Source organism: Gossypium hirsutum, chromosome D07, assembly GCF_007990345.1.
Source record: "Gossypium hirsutum isolate 1008001.06 chromosome D07, Gossypium_hirsutum_v2.1, whole genome shotgun sequence".
Taxonomy (NCBI): Eukaryota; Viridiplantae; Streptophyta; class Magnoliopsida; order Malvales; family Malvaceae; genus Gossypium; species Gossypium hirsutum.
This window is the reverse complement of record NC_053443.1, coordinates 58,648,607-58,673,330: the sequence shown is the minus strand read 5'-3', so window position 1 is coordinate 58,673,330 and position 24,724 is coordinate 58,648,607. Positions and strand designations below refer to the sequence as shown.

The 24,724-nt window shown below is 33.5% G+C and overlaps 3 protein-coding genes and 2 long non-coding RNA genes across 12 annotated transcripts; 3 read left to right on the top strand and 2 right to left on the bottom strand.

Moving 5' to 3' along the window:
* Window positions 1-6,005: 6,005 nt before the first annotated feature.
* On the top strand, window positions 6,006-9,304 carry LOC107904815 (sulfite oxidase). 7 transcript variants are annotated; one of them, XM_016831307.2, is made up of 12 exons: window positions 6,006-6,362; window positions 6,761-6,876; window positions 6,971-7,033; window positions 7,131-7,167; window positions 7,259-7,340; window positions 7,554-7,672; window positions 7,784-7,879; window positions 8,025-8,135; window positions 8,221-8,322; window positions 8,456-8,503; window positions 8,657-8,872; window positions 8,988-9,304. In XM_016831307.2, the coding sequence occupies exons 1-12, from the start codon at window positions 6,288-6,290 to the stop codon at window positions 9,102-9,104; spliced, it is 1,182 nt and encodes a 393-aa protein (XP_016686796.1). In that variant the 5' UTR covers window positions 6,006-6,287; the 3' UTR covers window positions 9,105-9,304. The 7 variants fall into 7 exon arrangements, with proteins under 7 accessions (XP_016686796.1, XP_040954004.1, XP_040954005.1 ...); XM_041098070.1 differs by having other exon boundaries at window positions 6,041-6,362; window positions 7,025-7,033; XM_041098071.1 differs by lacking the exon at window positions 6,006-6,362 and adding an exon at window positions 6,368-6,487 and having other exon boundaries at window positions 7,025-7,033.
* A 153-nt stretch (window positions 9,305-9,457) lies between these two features.
* LOC107904814 (SWI/SNF complex component SNF12 homolog) lies at window positions 9,458-12,209 on the bottom strand. Its single transcript, XM_016831304.2, has 3 exons — window positions 12,052-12,209; window positions 10,099-11,666; window positions 9,458-9,836 (listed from the first exon to the last, which is right to left on the bottom strand). Exons 2-3 carry the CDS (start codon window positions 11,634-11,636, stop codon window positions 9,764-9,766), a joined length of 1,611 nt encoding a protein of 536 aa, XP_016686793.1. The 5' UTR covers window positions 11,637-11,666; window positions 12,052-12,209; the 3' UTR covers window positions 9,458-9,763.
* A 2,623-nt stretch (window positions 12,210-14,832) lies between these two features.
* LOC121219603 (uncharacterized) lies at window positions 14,833-16,482 on the top strand. The gene is made up of 2 exons (XR_005916463.1): window positions 14,833-15,870; window positions 16,045-16,482. It is a non-coding gene; the product is annotated as an uncharacterized lncRNA (long non-coding RNA).
* An 80-nt stretch (window positions 16,483-16,562) lies between these two features.
* LOC107926363 (F-box/kelch-repeat protein At3g27150) lies at window positions 16,563-18,564 on the bottom strand. 2 transcript variants are annotated; one of them, XM_041098069.1, is made up of 3 exons: window positions 18,370-18,560; window positions 17,988-18,037; window positions 16,563-17,904 (listed from the first exon to the last, which is right to left on the bottom strand). In XM_041098069.1, exon 3 carries the CDS (start codon window positions 17,860-17,862, stop codon window positions 16,660-16,662), a length of 1,203 nt encoding a protein of 400 aa, XP_040954003.1. In that variant the 5' UTR covers window positions 17,863-17,904; window positions 17,988-18,037; window positions 18,370-18,560; the 3' UTR covers window positions 16,563-16,659. The 2 variants fall into 2 exon arrangements, with proteins under 2 accessions (XP_040954003.1, XP_040954002.1); XM_041098068.1 differs by lacking the exon at window positions 17,988-18,037 and having other exon boundaries at window positions 18,370-18,564.
* Window positions 18,565-23,368: 4,804 nt separating this feature from the next.
* On the top strand, window positions 23,369-24,500 carry LOC107926395 (uncharacterized). Its single transcript, XR_001692196.2, has 2 exons — window positions 23,369-24,144; window positions 24,273-24,500. It is a non-coding gene; the product is annotated as an uncharacterized lncRNA (long non-coding RNA).
* Window positions 24,501-24,724: the final 224 nt, after the last annotated feature.

Here is a 24,724-nt window from a genome sequence, read left to right as displayed (position 1 = left end):
ATAGTATCTAGGGACACTATTATAGCCATGTGTCTATGTCCTCTTTTCATGAGTGCTGTCAGAGCCAAGCCCTTAAGCTCCTAGAAGCGGCCACACTTCCACTCACATAGGTAGATCCCATCAAAAGTGTTCCCGTAATTATAACACTCTAACATATTTATGTTATGGGTCCATTAAGAGTACATTACTCATCCTTCCCTTATCATTACGGGTACCTAACACTTTAATCTTAGGATGGATTTATTTATAGTGCTAACAGTCACATACTAATGATGTACTTTGTCTCATTGAACTCAAGACTTGACGTTATACCAAGCGTTGAGTCGAGTTTCCATCATGGGTGACTCTAATTAATAGGCTTGAGTCCCATCCCTTTTGAGGTCCTTTTTACTGCATCTCTAGCAAGACTTTTTGTCAAAGGATCTGCCAAATTTTCACTTGACCTCACATAATTAATAGTGATCACTCCATCAGAGATTAATTGTCGGACATAACTATGTCTTAATCCAATGTGTCTAGACTTTCCATTATATACTTGGCTATATGCCTTTGCTAGAGTAGCCTCACTATCACAACGGATAGAAATAGGTGAAATTGGCTTAAGCCATAAAGGTACATCATAAAGCAAATTTCTTAACCATTCTGCTTCTTTAGATGCAGCGGCTAATGCAATAAATTCTGCTGCCATAGTGGAATCAGTAATACATTTTTGTTTCTTGGAACCCCAAGAAATGACTCCTCCACCAAGAATGAAGATCCACCCACTAGTAGATGCATGATCTTCCAAACTTGTAATCCAACTAGCATCCGAATACCCTTCTAAAACTGGAGGATATCCATTATAACACAATCCATAGTTAATAGTTTTCTTTAAGTACCTAAGTACTCTATTTAAAGCTTGCCAATGCAAACTACTTGGATTACTTGTGTATCTACTCAATTTTCCAATAGCATATGCAATATCTGGTCTTGTACAAGTCATTATGTACATAAGACAACCAATTAGACTTGCATATTTCAATTGATCAATTTTCCTACCAGCATTAGATACTAATTTTAATTGAAGATCCATGGGTGTAGATGCTGGTATACAGTTGAAAAGATCAAACTTTTTAAGCACATTTTCAATGTAATGTGATTGTGATAAAGCTATAGTGCTTTCATCTCGGGTTATTTTAATCCTAAGAATAACATCTGCTACACCCATATCCTTCATAGCAAAGTTGTTTGACAAGAATTTCTTTGTGTTTTCTATTTGTTCCAAATCCGTGCCAAAAATGAGCATGTCATCTACATATAAGCAAATTATAACACCCTTTCCATTATCAAATTTACTATATATGCACTTATAGGATTCATTTATTTTATAGCCATTAGCTAAAACAACCTTGTCAAACTTTTGGTGCCATTATTTTGGTGCTTGTTTAAGCCCATATAAAGATTTAACAAGCTTACATACCTTATGCTCTTGTCCTGGAACAACAAATCCTTCCGGTTGCTCCATGTACACTTCCTCTTCCAATTCACCATTTAAAAATGCAGTTTTAACATCCATTTGGTGAACAACCAAATTATATATAGAGGTAAGTGATATTAATAGTCTAATTGTAGCAATTCTTGCTATTGGAGCATAGGTATCAAAGTAATCAATACCTTGTCTTTGTGTAAAACCTTTTGCTACCAACCTTGCTTTAAATTTATCAATGGTTCCATCGACCTTCATTTTCTTTTTGAAGATCCATTTACAACCTATTGGTTTGGAACCTGGTGGAAGATCAACTAAGATCCAAGTTTGATTTCCCATTATTGAATCCATTTCATCATTTATTGCTTCTTTCCAAAAAGCAGAGTCTTGAGATTTCACTGCTTCTTCAAATGTAATAGGATCAGATTCGGTATTATAACAATAAGGTATCTTATTGCATATACTTTCACCTTTTCCTTCTACAAGAAACATAATGAAATCTGGTCCAAAATCTTTGACCTTTTTAATCCTCTTACTTCTTCTTAATTCTTGACAAGATTCATCATTATTATCAATTTGTTTCAATGGAATCTCATTCTCATTTGAAGAATGAATCAATTGTTGTGGTTGTAATTGTCTTGATATAGAATTAAATCTATTTTCATCAAAAATAGCATCTCTTGATTCAATAACCGTATTATTTGAAATTGAATCATTTGGTTCAATTACTATGAACCTATATGCCTTGCTATTATGTGCATAACCTATAAATATGCATTCAATTCCTCTTTCACCTAACTTTTTACGTTTAGGTGTTGGAACTTTTACAATAGCTCTACAACCCCAAACCTTTAAATAATTAAGGTTTGGTTTCCTTTTCTTCCATTGTTCATAGGGGGTTATTTTAGTTTCCTTATTAGGAACTCTATTCAATATATGACAAGCTGTTAGAATAGCTTCTCCCCAAAAACCCTGTCCAAGACCTGAATATGATAACATTGAATTTACCATTTCAATCAAGACTCTATTTTTCCTTTCAGCTACACCATTTTGTTGTGGTGTGTAAGGGGCTGAAACTTGATGGACAATTCCAGTGAGTTCAAAATAACTTGGATTATAGTATTCTCCACCTCTATCCGATCTTAAGCACTTGATAAATGATTCACACTGAAGTTCAACTTCAGATTTATAAACTTTAAATTTATCAAGCGCTTCATCTTTTGAATGCAATAAATATACATAACAATATCTAGAACAATCATCAATAAAAGTAACAAAATATTTCTTTCCACCTAATGTAGGAGTATTATGCAAGTCACATAAATCACTATGTATCAAATCAAGCAATTTTGTTTTCCTTTTAACCTTAGGGAAAGGATTTCTTGTAATTTTAGTCAACATACAGGTATTGCATTTTTCAATATTATTATTAAAAACAGGAATTAAATCTAATTTATACATGTCATTCAATTTTCTATAATTCAAATGACCTAATCTATAATGCCACAAACAAAATGATTCAACCATATAAGCAGAAATAGTATTTTTATTCTTATTAATAATATTAAGTTTGAACATGCTTTCATACATATACCCTTTTCCCACAAAAATTCCTCCCTTAGACAAAATAAACTTATCTGCCTCAAAAACAAGTTTGAAACCAAACTTATTCAACAGACTTCCAGACACTAAATTTTTCCTAACTTCTGGTACATAATATACATCATTTAAGGTTAAAACCTTTCCAGAAGTGAAATGTAGTTCAACAGACCCTTTGCCTTTAATTGTTGCGGTGGAAGAATTTCCCATGTACAAGACATTGTCATTTTCACATTGTGTGAACTTTGTGAACATGCTTTTATCTTTGCACATATGTTTGGTTGCTCCGGTATCAATCCACCATGTATTATCATCTTGTGCCATATTAATTTCAGATATCATTGCAACGAACTTTTCGTTATTATCAGCCTTAGAAGATGATTTCTTCTTTAAAATTGACATTCATTCTTGAAATGTCCCGGCTTTCCACAATGATAGCATGAGCCCTTTTGTTTCTTTTTGAACTTAGGTGCTCTATCAGTCTGATTGAACTTTCTCTTGAATGGTTTAGTAGTCTGTACTTCCTCCGTAACATGTACTTTGGCATTTTCAGAATTTAGGTTCTGATCTTGTTTTCGATACTCTTCTTCAATACGAAGATGATTTGCCAAAGCCTCAAGAGATATTTCCTCTTTCTTATATTTTAGACTTCTTTTAAAGTCTTTCCAAGATGAAGGAAGTTTGTCTATTATGGAGGATACCACAATCATTTCATCCATTTTCATATCATATTGCTTAAATTGATTCAGCATCTTTTCAATATCACGAAATTGTTCCATAACAGAACGACCATCAACCATTTGATAATTATTGAAACGACTGACAAGAAATTTCTTACTTGTAACATCTTCGGTCATGTATCTTGCCTCCAATTTGTCCCATAATTCTTTAGCGGTGACGTCGTTTTGGTAGGTGTCGAACAAACCATCAGATAAACCATTCAATATGTGGCCCATGCACATGTAATCAGCATTGTCCCATTTTTGTCTTTCTCGGGTTGCAGCAACAGATTCATTTTCATTCTCTTCAGGTCTTGGAGTATCCAAAACATAAGCAATCTTCAAAGTTGATAACAAAAAGTGCATCTTTTTCTGCCATCGTCGAAAATTGCCACCATCAAAACGATCAAGTTTAACAAAGTTGGAAGCCAACTCCCTTAGTGTTCCACTTTCATGTGTTGTGGTAGTCATCATGAAATATAACCTTAAAATTGTTAATACAAAAACTCCGATAAGAAAAAAACTCGAACACACGATCGGAACTCGAAAAGAAAAAGAAGAAATAGGACAGGCTCCAAGGCGTGTATCAAGCCACTATCTTTAAGGTTATATTCGCCCCCACTTATCTTCAGTGTGCAAACGAGTTCCAAGCAAATTAACCTCGAGGATACAATGAAGCCAATGACTATTTGCGTTTTGCACTGACGAGAATAGTCCACTATGCACTGAGTAATGTATAACAAAAACTCAATTTCTACAAAGGATTTCTGCAGCAATACTTTATAGAATAATCTAATAATATTAGAAAATGAAGGAAGAGAAGAAATAATATTAGAATTTGTTGATATGATTTCCAAATGAAATCCTATTCCTATTTATAGGAATTTTCATGTCTCTTCATAGAGACATCTTTCAATAGGTGTCTTTATGAATAAATAAATAATAATAATTATTCATTTAATTTTGTAACTATTCAAATAATATTTTTTGAATAGTTATAATTCTTTTTTAAAAAATCAAATGATATAACTTTTGACCAATGACCAAAAGTTTTATCTTTTGATTAATTACACCCATTCATTTATAGTTATTGGGATACTATAAATATTTGAAAATATTCCAACAATAAGATCATGCGCCAGTCGAAGTAAAGAAGGTCGACTTGGCTAAAGAAAAAGGGAATGCAAATGGAAAACAGTTGTATTGAAATAAGGGTCTATGTAGTTAGACATTTTGGTCACTAATTTTTTTAGATTACTTTTTTTTAGTCAGTCATGTGTTAACTCTTAACAAAATGGTGACTTAACACCTTTTTTAGTTATCTAAGATAAATTTAACACACATAAGCATGCTATGCAGATTTATAATTTTCACTTATTCTTTTTTCTTAAATGAGCCGGGTCGAGTCTAAGTATGATATTAACATATTTTATACTTGTTCAAGTCTAGTCCGGCTCAAAATTTAGCTCTCAAAATTTTGTCCCAAACCGCTCATATTTGTAAAGCACTAATCCAAGCTTATTTTAGGCCCATCTTTATTATTTTTTTATTATAAAAAAATATTTATATTATATTATTTTAATATTTAACAATTTTATATATTTTTTATTTATTGGAAATTTTTATTTAGTCAACATTTTTTAATTTACATTAAAGTAGTATTATATATTTAATATAGGTTTTTGTTAATGTGTCCTAAATTACATAATATATAAAAATAACATAATAATATAAAGTATTATAAACTTAAAACGGCCAAGCCGAGCTCAAGCTTTAGATGTTCAAGTTCAAGCCCGACCCTTATTTTAAATGGGCTTAATTTTTTTGCCCAACTCTATTTTTCGAGACTAATATTTTTATTCAAACCCTCCCAAATACCGGATGGACCTTCGAGTCTGGACGAATAACTTAACCCATGAATAGGCCTACTTCGATCAATCACTAGTATGTATAAGATAGAAATTAAAAAATAAATCCCATCCAACAATTTAAAGCATTTGAAAAATCAAAACAAAAGTAAAAATATCATAAGTTAATTAAAATATATGCAACGTATCACATCTTGAATCTATGCAAAATGGATGAAATGAGAGTGGTTTCTACCCAGAATGAAGTATCAAGATTCCCCACGCCTCTTTTTTCCCTTATAATTGCCAATTGTAATCGTCACATTTATGATCAACATATTTAAACATGGAAAACAATCTCTTGTCTTTTAACCAACTTGTTGATAATAAGAACCAAAAGATTTGCATTCACAAAAACAGGGGGCGTTCCTTCCTTTCTATGGATTCCATGAGCAAGACCACAATTCGTATAGGTTTGATCCTTTTTTTTTATTATTAATCAAAGCTCAAAGATTATATCTTCATTGTTGAAGTGGGTCCAACTTGATGATGATTGCCGGTGGATGATTGGTCGTCATCACCAAAGCATTTTTGGAAACTACACTATAAAAAGCCAGCAAGCACTTTGAGAGAAAGTCTTCTTCATAGGTAGTGAAAATGCCTGGATTAAGTGGTCCTTCTGATTATTCACAAGAACCGTCCCGCCATCCTTGTCTTCATATCAACGCCAAGGCTAGTTTTTCTTTTGTGCTGTTCAATTCACTCCTTCCATTACATCATTCAATTTCATTTTCCATTTTTACTTGGGATGTTAGGATCCAATCATATAATCAATCTTGTTTTTTTCTTCTATCAAGGTGTGTGAAGATTTTGAGGCTATAAACTCGAATACATATAAGACATGTTCAATTCATTTATTTATATTATAAATGCTGCATTATTTTATATCTAATAAATATGTTTCTTGTTTATTATTCATGAACAGAGTTTTAATTGTTTGTGAATACGTCCAATCATATGTTTATAATGTTTGTTTATATTCCCATTGCTACATGAAAACATGATTTTGTAGGTTATGTTATTCATTGATTGGAGTTTCTTCCAGTAAACCATTGGCATCTTTGGTGCAGGAGCCTTTTAATGCTGAGCCACCGCGTTCGGCTTTAGTTTCCTCTTATGTGACTCCGGTGGAGTTGTTTTTCAAGAGAAATCATGGACCAATCCCTCTAGTTGATGACATAGAGAGGTTATGTACTTTTCCCTTGCTCCATGCTACCGCTTGTTTGGTTACTTGTGTTGGGGATTATTACTAAGTTTAAGCATTCGTTTTCGAAAAGCAGATATTGTGTCGATATAAACGGTTTAATTGAAACTCCGAAAAAGCTTTATTTCAGAGATATCAGGTGAGTGATACCGATAGCTTGCTGATTGCATCAATGCTGTGTATTCACTAGGTCAGATTTTCAAACAATAAAATGAAACTATTTTGATCACTAACAGGATGCTACCAAAATACAACGTCACTGCCACTTTACAGGTACCATTTGCTCCCCAGATTGTTGTTGGTCTATGTAGCACTGTGATGGTTGCATTTATTTCACTGATTTGGCTTTAATATTTTTATTCAGTGTGCAGGTAATAGGAGGACTGCCATGAGCATTACCAGAAAAGTGAAAGGAGTTGGCTGGAATGTTTCAGCTATTGGAAACGGTGTGTTTTATCTATCTCGAACTCGCAATGAGTTAGTCGATCTTATATTTCATTTGTATGTGCTTGTGCTAGAGAAATGCATATACAGATTATCCCAAAATCTATGAATGTTTTCTTGTATGTTCTGTGATTTTGGTAGTCATAATCACACTTCATGTTATTTCATAGATGCTCGATTATAGTCGGTCTTTTATCGTCCTTATGACCTTTCAGCTGTCTGGGGTGGTGCCAAATTGGCTGATATTCTTGAACTTATTGGGGTTCCGAAGTTGACAAGTAGCACTCAGAGTGGAGGAAAACACATTGAATTTGTGAGCATTGATAAGTGTGAGGTGGTAACTTTGGCCTCTTGGAATTCATTGTCAACTTTTTTCTGCAATTCAATGGCAGTTTCTGTCGATACGAGAACATCACTTTGTATTTTTCTCTTTAAAAAAATGTAGGAGGAAAACGGAGGTCCATACAAGGCATCGATTCCACTTAGTCAGGCCACAAACCCTGAAGCAGATGTTTTACTTGCTTATGAGATGAATGGAGAAGTAAGCAACTTCTCTCTTATGATCATATTCTTTCCCACACTCGGGAAAACCAGAACTCAAACTGAACTCAACAAGTATGCTAAAATGGTTGCATCTTTTATAAAAATATAAAAAATGAACTATTATCTTGCTATCTTTGCCAAAGCCTCTCAACAGGGATCATGGTTACCCGTTGAGAGTAATTGTACCAGGTGTTATAGGTGCTCGTTCCGTCAAGTGGCTGGATTCTATCAATATAATAGCAGAAGAATGCCAGGTTGAAGGATGTTTCTGCTTCGTGTTAAACTTGATTTATCGTTTCCGCATTGCCCTCTGATCAGTTTCCATTTACAACCTTGTAGGGATTTTTCATGCAAAAGGACTACAAGATGTTTCCACCATCGGTGGATTGGGGTAACATCAGTTGGAATACCAGGAAGCCACAAATGGATTTCCCAGTTCAGGTGTTTACTAGATTTTGCTTAGATTAGTTTACTCTTACATGTTAAATTGTATGTTTATTTGCTTCAAGTTTTCCAACGACAAACCTGCATTTAGTTCCCTGGTTCTAATATTGGTTTCTTTGCTGGCTGACAGTCCGTGATTTGTTCTTTGGAAGATGCGCAGTCGATAAAACCAGGAAAGGTTCGTTCTCTTTGCATTCATAGCTTTATAAAGGTCGTCTGTATGTAAATACAGTTATAATTGCACTTATCATGAAGTTTAGTTGACTTGTATGCGAGACTTGAGTATTTTGATTCGGATAAATTTGATAAAAGCAACTTCCTTGTTATGCAGGTAAGAATTAGTGGATATGCAGTATCAGGAGGTTGCCGTGGAATTGAACGCGTAGATGTATCTATTGATGGCGGAAAAACATGGAGGGAAGCCACTAGGTTTCAGAAAACTGGTACCCCTTACATAGCAGATGGTATAAGCAATGACAAATGGGCATGGGTGCTTTTTGAGCTCACAGTTGATATCCCACAGAGCACTGAGATTATTGCCAAAGCGGTACACCGCCTATCCCTCTTTCTGAATCATTTTCAGTCTTTTAGCCAATGGTTGCAACTGTCGCATCCTGTTGCCCTTCGTTGTATTGATACCAGTTTTTCACTGATGTTTACAGGTAGATTCAGCTGCAAACGTGCAACCTGAAAAGGTGCAAGATATTTGGAACCTAAGAGGGATTCTTAACACTTCATGGCACAGAGTTCATGTCCGCATTGGCCACTCAAACATGTAAAACGAACCTGAATGGAACAGTTAAATAACTTGGCTAGCAACCTGAAATGTGAACCAAACTCTCTTTTACCATTTTGTTTCGTTCAAAACAGTATCCTCTGGCTTTAATTTAGTGAGTTCTTTGAGGGAACAAGATAGAGTTGTTGAAAGCTTTGCAACACAGTTCCTTTTATATATTGCATGATTTCATATTACGCGTAATATGCGACTATGATTGTCCTCTGGTGTTGCTAATTTCATGCTGTGGTCAGAACCAATATTGTTGACTTATGCCTAAGTAAAATATTTGCATCAAAGTGTAAATTTGATTAAAAGAAACATTGTTCTTGAGTAATCAATCAGATATAACAAAAATTGAGCATTTCCGATGGTCAATCTACATTCATAAACCAAGAAGAAACATTAAAGTCAAACCAAGAAAGCAACCATGAATCTACCATATATAAATTACAATTTTGAACAAAATAAAAACTACTATCTTGCTAAAATCTACCCCCTTTTTTTTAATGAAGTTTGATGATAATTATGACTAAACAATCTACTTCCTTTCCTACATCCCTCTCAATAGTCATCCAACAACAGTGCACATCTATTTCGATTAAATGGAACGGATCAATGAAAGAATGTACCAGGCACCAACTTAAGTTTCAAAATTATGATTCATATGCTTCCTGGTGCATCACTTCCAGCAGCTGGCTTGCGATTCAAATAACGGATAACAGCATCTTCAACCCTGTTAGAATCACCGAAACAGAAGCTTGATTAATCTTCATCCTTCACAAAAGTATTACCACCATCATTGCTATCAAAAGGTTTTCTAAACAAAATTAATTCAGAGAAACCATGTGAATGTAACCCAATCGAAGCATGTATAATATATACAAAAGATTGAGCTACTCAGACTGCAGCAAACAAATTTGTCTCAAATACTAAAAATTCAGTCAAATATTTTACAATTAAATCTTAAACAAGAATAAACAGAAAAATGAGCTTACCATGGTTGGTTAAAAAAATCTGATCGTCGCTCTTTTTCAGAACTTCGACTAGCTTCCCCGGCTACCAGTTTCACATCCAGGCTCTGAGACTCAATTAAAGCATTAATAAACTCCACTGGTGATTGACTGAAACCTAGAAAGAAGGCACGCCTTCTACGGTGCTCATGAATTTTCCTTATGGCAGCACATATTGCTTCATCACAAGTCTCGATCTCTTTGCTCTTCTCTGCATTTGACAAAAGAGCTGACAATTCCCTCTGTATGGGAAAGGGCAAATCAACTAACACATCATAGCATACATTCCCAACAGGACTATTCCCCGAAAGCTTGACCTTATGCTCCAAATGTATGGGTGGTGGTGGAGACAAATGCTGTGATATCTTCAGTGGAACCATGGTAAATTTTACTTTTTCTTCCCCAAAAACTTTATGAAGTTGTGCGTCACAATTAAAGGAAGTCGGATCATTTGGGCTCTGAAGTTTTCTAGCCTTCACATAATGCCAAATTGCAGCAATAATTCTGGGGCGCGTATCAACTTCAATACCAAGGACTTCCATTAAAGCAGAAGAAAGCTTAAATTTCTCAGGTACATAATTCATTTCCAACCGTATGTTCACAGTGAACTCCTTATCCCCTTTTCTCTTCACCTCAAAACCTTCATTAGGTGTCGGTGATCGAGCATGCTCCCATATAATGATATGATTATCTGGATATAGTCTTTGGTCCAATGAAATTGTCACTCTCTTGAAGAAAGATGAAAACTTCGGGTATAAGAGATTTGTTCTTTGAACAAATCCAGGTTGATCTGGATCTACTCCATCTTCCAGGATTCTCCCAATAATCTTAAGGGTCCACGTAGGAGGCTCTGCATTAGGCTTCTGCGGAATTGTCTTAATCTGATTAGCAAAAGTGTTGAAAACATATATTCGAAGAGTTTTCTGAACACAAGGTGGGTTCTTAAGTGCTTCCTGGATGTCAACTTTTTTCCTAGCTAATGCAGCATCAACACGTGCCTCAAACTCAAGAAGCTGGGTATACAAAGCAGATTCAGGAAGAATTGCTGCCACTCCATCCTGTAGTTGTTTCTCAGGAAGCTTCTGCTTCTTTCTACGTGCAGCGGCTGTAAGTTCCATTGTTCTCAAAGGTGACATTGTGTTCATCATAGGAACACCAGGAGGGCGCATGGGGGGCCTTTGAAGGATCCTCTTTGCACTTGCACTGCCAGGAGTAGACATGGAGGGTGAAGACGAACCTAATGTCCCAAAGCCAGCATTCTGAGCCTGGTTAAGGGACAAACCTTGGGCTTGTAAGTGTGCTTGGAGTTGGGCATGAGCTTGAGCTTGAGCTTGAGCTTGAGCTTTCGACTGAGCCTGAGCAAGGGCCTGAGCTTGGGATAGCTGATACTGAGCTTGAAAACCAGCGCTGAGTTGAGCTTGTGAGAATGCAGGGTTTCCAGGCATAGGAGGAGGCACCATCCCCGCATTACCAAAGGGTGACGAAGATAGGTTCTTCGGGGGATTATTGCCATTCATAGACATCACCGAAAAATATCAAATATCCACCAAAATCTAAAACATTCACAACAAAGCAAATTCCAAGCTATCTCAGCAAATACCCACTAACCAAAAACACCCAAAGAAGCAATGATTCCCTTCAAAATCAAGCCTTTAGAAATTGAACCGTAAAAGGTTACCAAAACCCCGGAAGAAAAAGCCCTAATTTTGAATAAATAAAAAACCCAAAGCCGCTGAATTTGAACTAAATCTTATCCAAAAAAAGCTTCTAAATATGCAAAATGGGGGAAATTAAGGGAAAATAAAGATGGAAAGTGCACGAAATGAAGAAATTGAATTACATTATAAGATCAAGGAGAGTTCTCTGGAACTAAAATAGAGAGAATTAAGAGAGGGGCAAAAAGGGGGTAAAATTAAAAAAAAAATGAAATAATCTTACGGAAGTGTGAAGAGATATTAGGCCTTCCCTTACAGCAAAGAAAGAGCAGCAGCTACAGAGAGAGTTCGTCTCTTCTCTCTCTCTCTTTCTCTCTCTCCCCCAATTCCTTCTTTTTCTCTCTCTTGTTCAGGCCTTTTTTCTCATTTACCTAACATCAATACCCGGACTCGGATCCGATCCAAAAAGACTGGGCTCAACCTGCTACAATCTTACGGGTCAAGTTAGTTACCGAAAACAAAACCCGATTCAGTTCATGATTTTGTTGTGTGATTTTATTAACGAGTACTTAATATATTCTTCCAAATTTATTTGGTGAATATCATGTCATTAATTTTCGGGTAAACTAAACCATTAGCCACTAAATTATGGGTAAATTTTTATTTTGATCACTTAATTAAAAAAAGCTACAATTTGGTCATTGAGCTATTCAAAAATTTTTCATTTAAGTTACTAATTTATTCAAAAGTTTTCATTTAAGTCACTAGGTTGTTAAGTTTTTTTTTTAAGTTCCATTAGTAAGCTCCAAGTGATGATTCGATAACTGGTACAGTGGATCAGTACCCATCGACGAATAGGAAAACATACTTTAGATCCAAGTCGATCTGATGGTCAGTGTTGGAGACGAAGAAAAAACTGCTTAAATGTTGATTCGCAGATTCGTGACGTCCAAAATTGTTTCATAAAAAAATGAATTGTAGAAGAGAAGGGTAGAGAGAACTTTTGATTGGTGCGGATAATGCGAACAGAGAAAGCTATATGGCATTGATTTTAATAGTCCAGTGATTTAAATGAAAACTTTTGAATGGTTCAATGACCAACTTGTAACTTTTTTTAATTAAGTGACCAAAATAAAAAATTACTCATAATTTAGTGACTAATAATATAATTTACCTTTAAATTTTCTAAACAATTAAGACTATGGAGGGTGACTCCTATGGGTGGTGCCTATAACACATCAAAATTTGAATCTATGCCTCTAACATTTAAAGAGAATGACCGTAAATATGATACCACTTAAATTATCATGAGAATCACTATGACTTTCGATGTTATCATGTGAACTACCTTCCACCACAATACACCTCTATAACAACGGACAAAATCTCAATCCCCAATAAAAAGTAATACCTTCAAATTATTGACAGAATGCTATAACAAAAATATATCTTTTTTTGTTGATGCAAGAAATATCACACAAGTCATTAAGGTGTCATGCTACTAATGTGATGGTTCTTGGAGGGAAGGGAAGTCCCAAGATTTTATTTGTTAAAAAGGGGTCTCATGGTGAAGGGTAATTCACATATGATTGCGGTTAAAGATGAATATGAAAAGGGGTAAATAGGGATTTGGCCCTCTCAAAAATGATTTTTTTTTAATTTAGTCTTCTTATAAATAGATAAACTATAAATTAATATATAATGAAATTACATTTTGTCTTCCTCAAAATGAAAGATTCCAATTCATTCATCTTATAAATAAAGAAATTATAAATTAATATATAATAAAATTACACTTTAGCCCCTATAAAAATAAAAAAGATTATGTTTAGTTCCTTCAAAAATGATGAAATCATAAATTAATACATAACAAACTTATATTTAGATCTATGAAAAAATGGTTAAAAAAATTTTGGATGCACACTCTTTAGTTTCCACGGCTTCACTTGTTCAAGCACCGCTTGTGGTTGTTGTCAAAGTCGTGTGAACAAAACTTGTGGAAACAAACAACAACATATAAATGTGCTCTATGATTTGAGAATTTATTGTTCAAGTGCTGAGGTTTATGGACATTCCTGATGTTTTTGCAGGTAGATTAAAAGTTGCATAACTCAGCTGCTTTGAATGGAGGGCTTATTGGTTGGTTACTTCTCTCTTCATTTTGGGGAGAAATGTGCTCTGAAGTCTTTTAAATAAAGCTGCTATTAATGGGGTTTTTTGAGATGTATCCCAAATGCGAATAGATTCATCTTACTAACTTCAGTTTTGCTAATGATCTTTTGGTTTTTGTTAAAGGTTTTGTAGACTTCATCTTTGCAATTAAGGAGTCTATTTCTGTTCTGCAGATGAATAATAATTCTAAGAGTGAGCTTTTCAATTATGGTACGAGTGATTCTACTCTTCTTGCAGTGGCGGATTTCACTGTACCTATCAGGTATTTGGGGGTGAGTCTTAAGGCTGTTGATTGTAAGGGTTTAATTGATAGGATTAACAACAATTAAAATTTGATTCGATTCGAAAAATAAAAAAAATTCAAATTATTCAAATTGAGTTAATTGATTTTTTTTCAAATTGTAAATTCAAATCAAATTGAATTTTCAAATTTGAATAAACTAAATATTTTTATTTTCTTTCCTGCTCAAACTCCCCTCTAAAATGTCAAAAGTCTTTTATTTTCCTCCAATAATTTTACTTTCCTAAACTCAATTTTTTTTTCCTTTTACCTTCCCAAAACATCTACTTACTCCTCAAACCTTCAAACCTTCAAAACTTTTTCCCTTTTACTTCTCCCTTGACTTTTTTCCTTTTGCTTCCTCTTAAACTCAAAAAAAATTTAGTTTTCAAATTTATATTTACTATTTAATTAAGTTTCACATTTTGTACTATTTATATTATTGAATCGTTTAATCATTCTGAATTTTTATCATTTTTTATTAAAATTGAATTGTTGATGGTAACATAAAATATTCACTTAAAATTTTTTGTTTGTATCAATTTCACATTTTATCTAATACATAGCGATAAGAATCAAAAGATAATTAAAGTAGTTAAGCAAGCAAAGAAGCTTACATGAATATAAAATATTAATAAATACTTTCATAACAAATTTGATTACGATGGGCAAATTAATTATGGTGGGTGGTAGTAACTATAAGAACCTAAAGTCATTCTTTTAATTTAACTCAGAACAAATATATTTAATTCGAATTCTATCTCACTCGACTCGATTTGAGAAAATTTCAAATTGAATTAAGATAAGAAAATAATATTCATCAACTCGAGGTTTTTTATTCGATTCGATTCGATGAAACACTCGCCCTTAAATAGAATTACTCTTGAGGATTTAGTTTGGACTACTGAATTCCTTTCTTTTGCTGGCAGATTGCAACTATTGCAGTCTATCATTTTCAGCATTATGAATTTTTGGAGTAAGATTCTTCTTATTCCAGCTAAAGTAATCAAAGATATTTCCTCCATTTGTACAACTTTTCTTCGGAAGGGTACTGATGGGACTGCAAAGGATGCAAAAATAAGCTTGGAGAGTCTGTCCAAGGATCTGGTAACTCATTTGGACTAATATTTTTAATTTTTTATACTTTCTGTACATCCAGTTGAACCCAAATTCAATTTAAATAATATAAAAATATTTTTAAAATTTTAATTTAATTATAAAATATATATAAATATTAATTAAAAATATTTTTAATATTTTATTATTTAAATAGTAAAATGAGTTTTTTGAGTGGGTCGGCCCAAAAATGAATCTGAGAATACAAATTTTTTGACATTAAGTCTTGATTTGACTCGACCCATAAATAGCTCCAAGTGTTTGTCATCCAAAAAGTGAAAGTTGACTTGGTCTTAAACCTCAACTCTAGGAATAAAGCTGGTATTTTTGGCAATCTTTGGACCGTGTGGATCAAGTCAGGCTCTTTGTGTGTTTCCTGGATTGAAACTTACAGATTAAAAGGTAGAGATATACTGCAACTTCAATCTTCACAAGGGCAATGCTGGTATTGGAAGACATTGCTACAACTTAGGAGTCTGTTGCCTTTGTGGTGGATTTCAATCTTTTTGTAAGGCAAATAAAGTGTGGGAAAAGGTAAGGCCCTAAAAGGAAAAGCTTGCATGGCATAGGCTGGTATGGGGTAATCTAACTTTCTCAAGACACTCCTTTGTTGTCTGGTTGGTTGAGTTAGGTCGACTTCCTGTGAAGTCTAGGATGATTAAATGGGGTTATTAGATTGATCCAATATGTTCACTATGTTCTATGTAGATTGAAAGCAGAGATCATATTTTTGGAAGCTGCTCCTTTACTCAGTAAATATGGATTCTCGTCCTTCATACTTGTGATATTCATCTGCAGCTCGACTCTTGGCAGTGCATATTGGTTGGATGGTTAAGAATGGAAGAGGCAAGACCTTAAGCTCTACCATTCTTAGGTTGGCATGGGGTGCTTTAATCTACTTTGTTTGGCAGGAAAGGAATGGCAGGGTCTACGGTGGCAACCTTAAATTGGTTCATTCATTATTTGCATATAACAAATGATTTGTTCGTGATAGAAGTGTTAATACTAAAATAACTATAAGAAATACTGATGATATATGTAGGAATTGAGGCCTGGTGTAAGTAAGTTTGTTGTAATTAGGTTTTTTATCCTAAGTTGACAATTGCTACTTAGGAAATTAAAAAAGCAGTACGTTCCCTTGCTATACCCTATTTATCTTCACACAGTTAATTTTTTTCAGAAGGGACCGAGTGAAAAGCACACACCACATGACAAAGACAAAAAAGTTTCTTACAACTCACTCCCCTTACCCTACACAATCCATCTTTTATTCAGCAAATTAAGTAAACACTATATGGTAACCAATACAACAAACTACAAAGTTCAAGCTACCATAACACAACAGTTCAGGAGAAAGAAGTTAAGACGGTCTTTGTATCCCTCAATGCACCTCCATTGCAATTCCTTGCTCTCGGGTTCCGGTTTGCAAGTGTAGATTGTCATCCCCTTGCCATTGTCATTCCCACTTGAAATGGAAGATGAGAATCCAATCACCAACAGTTCATTGCCAAGTGACTTGAAAGCCACTCCCCATCCTTGATGAAGATCAGCTCTAACCGGCGCTGCTCCCAATTTCTTCCATGTGTTGCTGTTCTTAATGTAAACCCTCAACTCATTTGAAGATGTTTTGAGAGAGTAAAGCTCGTTGTTCACTACCGCAAGAAGGGGCGGAGATTGCTGTGTTGCCACCTGATTATCATCGTCTTTCAACATGTCTGGTATCAGTTCCCATGTGTTTTTATCCTGATTATAAGCTTCCCCACAAGTGAGTTCATTGTTATTTTCATCTTTCCCTCCGATTACGTAAAACTTGTTGTCCATGAAACAACCTGAACAAAATTTCCTCGGCTTATGCATACATGGGAGATTCTCCCATGACTTTGTCTCAGGATTATATTTCTCAGCTGAGTTCAACACTTTGGCCCCTATTAACCCCATCCCAATCCCACCAGCTACGAAACCAAAGGTACCACAAGTGGCTGATGCGAACAAACATCGAGGATCGATCATGAAAGGCCCTTTGATCCATTTACTGGTTTCAAGTTCAAATCTCCACACAACATAGCCATCAGTGGTCTCCCAGCCGGCGACAATCAAATGACTCCCAGCACAAAGTGACTCCCTATCTCCACCAATAAAACTCACATCTCTAGATGGCAACTCTGGGAGCTTCCTGCAACACTTGAATAGCCTATCAAATGCCCACCAAGAATTGCCCCCACTAGCTGACATGAATATAGATGATTCTTTAAACCCAATTTGCCTCCTAATCTTAAATAACTCACCACTCTTTAAAATCTGTAAGAAATGCTTGTTTAGTAAGTAAAGTTTCCAAAATTCCGATCGAGGAAATCGAGCCAATATCAAATTCTCTAACTCATCACAGAGCTGAGGAACATAAGAGTAATCTGCATCCTGAGGTTCTACACCTGAGGAAGAATCACTATGGTTCAGATTCGGCTCTCTTTTCGCTTTGCAAATCCGAATCTTTCGGCATGGGGGCATAAGAAAGCTATCCGCAGCCATGTTTTCAGAGAAAACAGGCAAAGGATTACATAGAAAAACACCCTACAAAACCCCAAACCAGATTATTTCAGAAACCATCAATCTAGTTTATGCATATCAAAAAACAACCTGATATAAATAATCACCTGAATTGAATCCAAAACAGACAAATATGGAAGTTTCCATGAATCAGAAACTAGGAACAAGGAAGTATTTTCACATCAGCAGTTGATCAAACATTCAAAAGACAATAAAACTCACATGCACACTTTAAAATGCAAACTTTCAATCTTTTAACACTATCCTACATAAAAATTTTAGTTTTTTATTACTTGAAAGTGATCAAAGATTGAAAAAGTTCCATTCATGAACCAACATAGATATGAAAACAGCCAAAAGGGTATCTAAAAATCATCAAAACAAAGCTAAAACAACAAAATACAACATCAAATGAATCAAAATAGAAGAAAACAAAAAAGAAAAATAGAGAAACAAGAGTTCAGAGAGTGTGAAAAGGAGAAAGCTTACCAGAAAAGGGGGAAAGAGTTAATTACAGTCTATAGATCTTAAACATGAGCACAAACTCTTTAACATTTGAAGTAAAGGAAGAGAGAGAAGAGACGATAAATAGGAAAAGAAAAGAAATTAAAGGGGTATTACAGAAATGAATTTACAATTGCAAGTACCCCTATTTGCTGGAGATTTTTATTCTTAATTTGGTATGGCGCATATTGTTGGGATTACAACATGATGCATTTGGTTTTTATTATTTTATTATTTATTACTCTTATTTAATGCTTATATATTTTTAATTGCTTAACATCTCTAATCTAGTATTTGTCTTGTTCTTGAACTTTTTTCCTACTACTTAAAATTGGTGGAAGAAAATGTTTTTATATGAACACTTACTATTATATCCTTTTGAACCTTAATTGCATTTTTTTTATTTTATCTTTCATTAAAGTTGTAATGGATTACATTGTTAAAGATTTAGGACCAATTGATGAAAACATATTTCTTTTTTAATCTTTGAATTTAGAACTTAATTGTGGATTTTTATGAAAACTACTGCTTTCGATAGGCTTTAGGGGAAAGAAAGCTAAAGCAATAAATAAGTAGAAAAAAAGAAATTTGAAAGCCTATAAGCTATATCACATGGTACACCAGTTAATTTGGCAAGAAAATGTAAGCAGTTGGTTTAATTACCATTTAGATCTTTCTGAATTTTGAAATGGAATATATTAGTCTCTCTTGAAAAAAAATTAGTTTAGTGTTTATTTATGGGTCTTTCAGTACTTTTTGTTTTATTTAAGTGTCATATTATTATTTACCGATGGTGCATGAGACTTATGCACCGATAATAGGGGTAGATCTAGGGGGTTGGCAAGAGCCCCGAGCCCCCTAAAATGAAATTTTTTTTATTTAGGTCCTTTATAGTTTATAAAATTTTAAATTAATAATGATAAAATTGCACTTTAGCTCCCAAAAATGATAAAAAAAAGTTGTTTTAATTCTCTAAAAATGATAAAGATATAAGCTATTAAAATGCCGAAATTTTATTTTTACTATCATAAAAATATAAAATTTAATTTCCCCCAAACAAACTTTTTACTTCACCCCTGCCCCCATAAGTCGTATTTCTGAATCCGCCACTGACCGACACCGACGATGCATTAAATATTCTCCTTTATAAAAAAATTTTTAGTTTTTAAAATTTTTTTATTTTTGTTATTTTTAAAATTTTTCTAAATTTTTTTATGATTTTATATTTTTTGAGATTTCTATTTTATATAAATTTTCAGTTTTTCTTTTCATTTTTAAGAATCAGCTCGTCAAAGTTCAACATTTATCATGTATTAATAAAATTAATTAACACTATCTTTGATTATCCTTATTTATTCACTTTCAAAAAATAAAATAAAAATTAAATTACTCCTTTTTTTAGAGGGATCAATTTGACCAATTTTAAAATTAACAAAGACATAAGCGTCTTTAAACTTGTTAACGATTTCAAACCCTCAACAAGTCTTGTATTGTCTTTGTTGGGGGAGGGGGGGTTAAACTTTGTTAAGAGCCCGAGCAAATTTATAGTGATTCTGTTAAGATCTTGAAGAGACAACTTGAAGAGTAGATAGGTTCATAAAGTTGAGATACATCATTGGGTGCTTGAATATGATAACCATGCGCATTGCATATAGTTGGACTTGAACCCTTAAGTTCACAGTGTAGTAATTGGTTAACTAATCTGCACTATTTATCCACGTTGCCTACATATATGACTAGAAACATTCACATTAACTTTGATTCTTTATAGTATATCCCTTACTAACATTTTTAATTTGACTAAACAACAATCGAACTTAACTAGTCAAGCCTCCATGTAGTCTTCTATTTTTTTTTTCCTACCAGATCATATACACAAATGCATTTCATGCTAATCGAATATTGGTTGAGAACAAAGCATTTCCCTTCTTGCTTTTGAAAATCCATTCAAGAACGAAACTAAGAGGAGTGCACCATGTGCAAGCTTGCTTGCAAAATACGCCCCACAATTGCTTTGAGAATGACGAGCTAACAAAAATATTAGCCCATGATTCCAATCCTTTTTTACACAACACATACTCAGGGTCAACTTGGTATTCCTAATATATCAATTTATCCTTCACTATCATCATCTGAACAATGGCTGGCTAGGTTATGAAAGAGTTTTTGGTATAGAAGAATTGCCCTAGACAATTTCATGCTATGTGACCTTGTTTTGCTTGTGTCTAAGAATGTCCCAAGCCTTGCTTGGTTTATAATCCTCTTGGATCACACCTATCTTTGGGACTAGATCGCTAAGCTTTAATAGTTTTCTCGAGTCCTATTTTATCATCTTAATTCAATTTGATTTTTTTTAACAGAGTCGAGTGAAATAAAATTCGAGTCGAATTGAATCGAGTGAAATTGTTTGAGTTAAATTAAAAAAATTAAACATGTCAAATTAAAATCTTGTTATAGTATGACTAATTTCATGTTAGAGCACATAAATTTGAAATCATATATATATGAAAACTTTTTCAAAGCAAAATAATAATAATAATAAGATACTTTAATATGATAAACTTGAATTATTAATTAACTTATTTAGGTCTTGAAAATTATTATTTTAGAAATTTTTTAAAATTTAACTTTCTATATATATTATTTAGAATTTTTTAAAAAAATATATAATTTTTTGAATTTTTATAAAAAATAAAAATTATTTTGAATTTTTTTTTGTAAGCTTTGTTGAAAGAGAGACAATTTGTTCATTTTTAAAATTGGAAAGACCAAAAGGGTATTTACATTAATATGTTATTAAAATTATTCAAGTTATTTGAATTATAAAATTCAACTCGAAACTCAAATTACTCGAAAAACTCAATTCGATTAACTTGAAATTCAAATTTTATTTCGATATTTTCAAATCAAACTGAGTTTTGTTCACACCTACATAAAAAGATAACTAAATCTAGAATTCTGGGATTCCATCCAAAAATGCATGCTATGTTAAATGATATTCCAGACTTAGAATTAGCTTAATAAATCACTAAGTAAAAGCATTTAATATTATACTAAAAATGGTTGTTTTTATATTTATTTGCATTGAATATTAGTACTGCTTTTGATCAGTGGACATTTAACATTCAAAATACTCAATTAAAACATTTTAAAGCTTTAAGGTGAATTGAAAAATTAAATTATAATTTGAGGGAGTTGGGTGAAATTAACCCTAATATGGGATGTCCAATAATAAAGTAAGATTAGGGCATGAGCATCTGTACTAATCAAGGAATAAATTAGTTAACAAATTTAAGGGTTAAGAGTAATGGAGGAAAAGGTTGGGGGTGCCACGCCCTCAAACCTAGAAAACCCAACTCCATTGGATAACCTTCCCCTTTTCAACACTTCTTTTTATTTTTTAATGTTTAGGTGTCCACTGATTAGTGGATTTAATAAAATCCAAACATTCACCGTCATAATCTCATTTGTGAGGGATAATTTAATTTAAAGGAATAAAGATGTATATAAGCAAAAGCCCTAATCAGCTTTCACCATGCTAATTAAACCTTGATTTCACCAATACTTCAATTAATTTACCATCCATATTTCGTAATTTATTAGTTCACAAATAATTTTAAAAATTAATATATGTTTTTTATATAAATATTTTTTTTTTAATTTTTTACCAAATAATTTCTTTTAAATTAACTCTCCCCTAAGTTTTATTGTAATTAGGCTACGTATGTTAGCACCACGAGGTTCATGGATGTGAAAGACTTTAGCATAGATTTTGTTAACTATTACTTCCAAAACACGTGTTAAATCTATATGTATACAAAAGAATTTAACTTAGATTAGGATTATTTTAACAATTAAATTTTTAATTACCAATTAAAAAATTAACATATCTTGTTTTAATCAATCCATAGAGGACAAGTATGGGCAGGTGTCATATTTTGAATGAACCCTTAATATATATATATTAAAATCATTCTAATATAATTTAAATTCTATATAAAATTATGAATTTAAATTATTATTGTTGAGTAGATTTGTTCATGAGTCAGACTACTCACTCATGCCCGAAGGCCTATCCGAAATTTGGGAGGGTTTAAGCAAAAAAATTAAGCCTATTTAAAATATAAGTTGCGCTTGGGCTTCAATATTCAAAACCCAACCCGACCTATTTTAAGTTTATAATACTTTACATTATGTTATTTAGAACATATTAAAAAATAAACATATACTAAATATATAATACTATTAAAATAAAATAATATAAATATGTAGCAACCTAAAATTTTCACGAGCGCTAGTTGAGGTCGTTACGAAATGAAATCTTATTTTGACAATTATTGGAATTTAAAAAAAAAGTCTCAATTTTATTTAAAAGAGGAGCCGCCACCGATCTTTTCTAGGTGTGATCGGACACTTGTTCAATTCTTTTTTTAAAAGAAAAATTATTTTTAAAATTCTTTTATAAAGAGTCAATTTCAGGTCTGCATCAAAATACAGAGAAAGTGAGAGTTCGGGAGCCGGTTACGCACGAGGAAGGTATTGGCACCCTTGTGACACCCAAAATCGGTATCTCACTAAGCGCGTGTTGTCTTAAATTTTAAAAATACGAGTTCCATTTAATATTTAATTGTGATCCAATCGAAAATTGAGAATTTTGATAAATTACATATTATTATATTATATATTTTTTAAAATGCAATTTGATAATTTACGAGTAATTACAAAAATAAAGATTTTTTTTTTAAACGAGAACTTTTTAATTTCTCAATTTTTAGAAGGGCGTCCCATATTTAACAAAAATCCATGATATCCACCCAACATAGCAGTGAAATCAATGGCTTAATGTTAAATCGATTCGTTGCCTTATGTATTGAAATGATTTTAAATTTAAAATTGCAAATAAAGTGAACATAATAATATTTCTAAAAAGGCTATTTAAAGATGCTAATTTAATTAAAATGAGATATCATTTAAATACATTGACTAAAAAAATAAAAACGGATTAAGAGTTTACCAAAAGCCCAAAGTTATGGGCTTGATCCAATGGGCTGCGCAATTTGGGTCCCTTTTTTATTTTTTTACTTTGGGCTGCTGCTGGGGTTTGCTGGATTGGGCCGCTGCTGGAATTGGTCTGCTGCTAAACGGGCTAACTGGATTAGGCTACTGCTAAGCTGGCCTGCTACTGCTGTTGCTGGTGTTGCTGCAACGAGTCGAATCTGGTTCGGTGATATGGGTCGGGTTCGGTGGTACAAGTCGGGTCGGACCAACTATTCTTCTTTTTTACTTTTTTTCTTCTTTCCTTTCTTTCTTTTCTTTTTCTCTCAACTCTAACCTTAGCCCTCACTTGCTGCCGATGTTTCTTTTACTCGACGGTGTGACGGCCGCTAGTGTTCTTTTTCCTCTCTTCTCCTTCTCTCTTCTTTCTTCGTTTCTCCTTTTCTCTCCTCTCTTCTTTTTTCTTTTCTCCTTTCTCTTGTTTTTTCTTTTTCTTTATTTCTTTTCAAAATTTTCGAAGATCTAAAGGTGTCGGGGCCCGTTTCGGTCACTGTCGCTGGGGTTCCCGTTAGCCCTCGGTGGCCGTAGCCGGATTCTCCTTTTCCGCTGGCGTCTCCCTTCAAAAGGTGAGTTGTATTTTTACTTTTATTTTTATTTTGGTTGTCTTGGTTGTTCGGGTTTTGGTGATGGTAGAAGAGGAAGGGCAATGGGTCGGCGATGGGCAGTAACGGTGGTGATAGGAGAAGTGGCAGCGGTGGGCTAAAGGTAAACCAATTTTTTTCTTTTTTGAAGTTTTCTTTGCTGTTTTTTTTTATTTTCTTGGCTGCCCTTTTTTGAAAAGAAAAAAGTCCTTTTATTGCTATTGACTTCTCCTTCTTCCTCTCTGTTTTCAGGTAGCAGTGGAGGGCCATCATGAGCCTAGGCCGGCCGCCGGAAATAGCTGAGGGTGAGGGCGCGAAGTACGCCTGGCTACTATTAGGGGACAGTCTGACGCGCCAGAAAGACTGGATTGTAGAGGACGCAAAACTCCCGAGGCTAAAATGTAATTTTAGAAAAAGTGAGGGGCTAAAATGTAATTTTAAAAATAGTGGGGCCAAAATGTAAATATTATTTTTTATATTTTTTTCTGATTTTCCTTTTTTCTTATTATTATTTTTTAAAAATTAATATAACATAAAAAAATAAAAACACTAATGGGCTAAAGCGCAAACAAGTCCAAAATTAAATTGGTATAAGCCCAATTATCAAATCACAACAGGCCCAGTCATTAGGCCCATATGAGATAGGCCCAAACCCTAAATCTATTGATCCAAAAATAATTCAAGCTCAAATTATCCAAACCTGT

Bases quoted from the DNA above. Each gene is read 5' to 3' on its own strand.
- LOC107904815 (XM_016831307.2), top strand. From the start codon at position 6,288: ATGCCTGGATTAAGTGGTCCTTCTGATTATTCACAAGAACCGTCCCGC. The intron at 6,363-6,760 runs GCTAGTTTTTCT...TCTTTGGTGCAG, and splicing joins GTCTTCATATCAACGCCAAG to GAGCCTTTTAATGCTGAGCC. The intron at 8,504-8,656 runs GTTCGTTCTCTT...CTTGTTATGCAG, and splicing joins AGTCGATAAAACCAGGAAAG to GTAAGAATTAGTGGATATGC.
- LOC107904814 (XM_016831304.2), bottom strand. From the start codon at position 11,636: ATGTCTATGAATGGCAATAATCCCCCGAAGAACCTATCTTCGTCACCC. The intron at 9,837-10,098 runs GTAAGCTCATTT...TGATTCTAACAG, and splicing joins GATTTTTTTAACCAACCATG to GGTTGAAGATGCTGTTATCC.
- LOC107926363 (XM_041098068.1), bottom strand. From the start codon at position 17,862: ATGGCTGCGGATAGCTTTCTTATGCCCCCATGCCGAAAGATTCGGATT.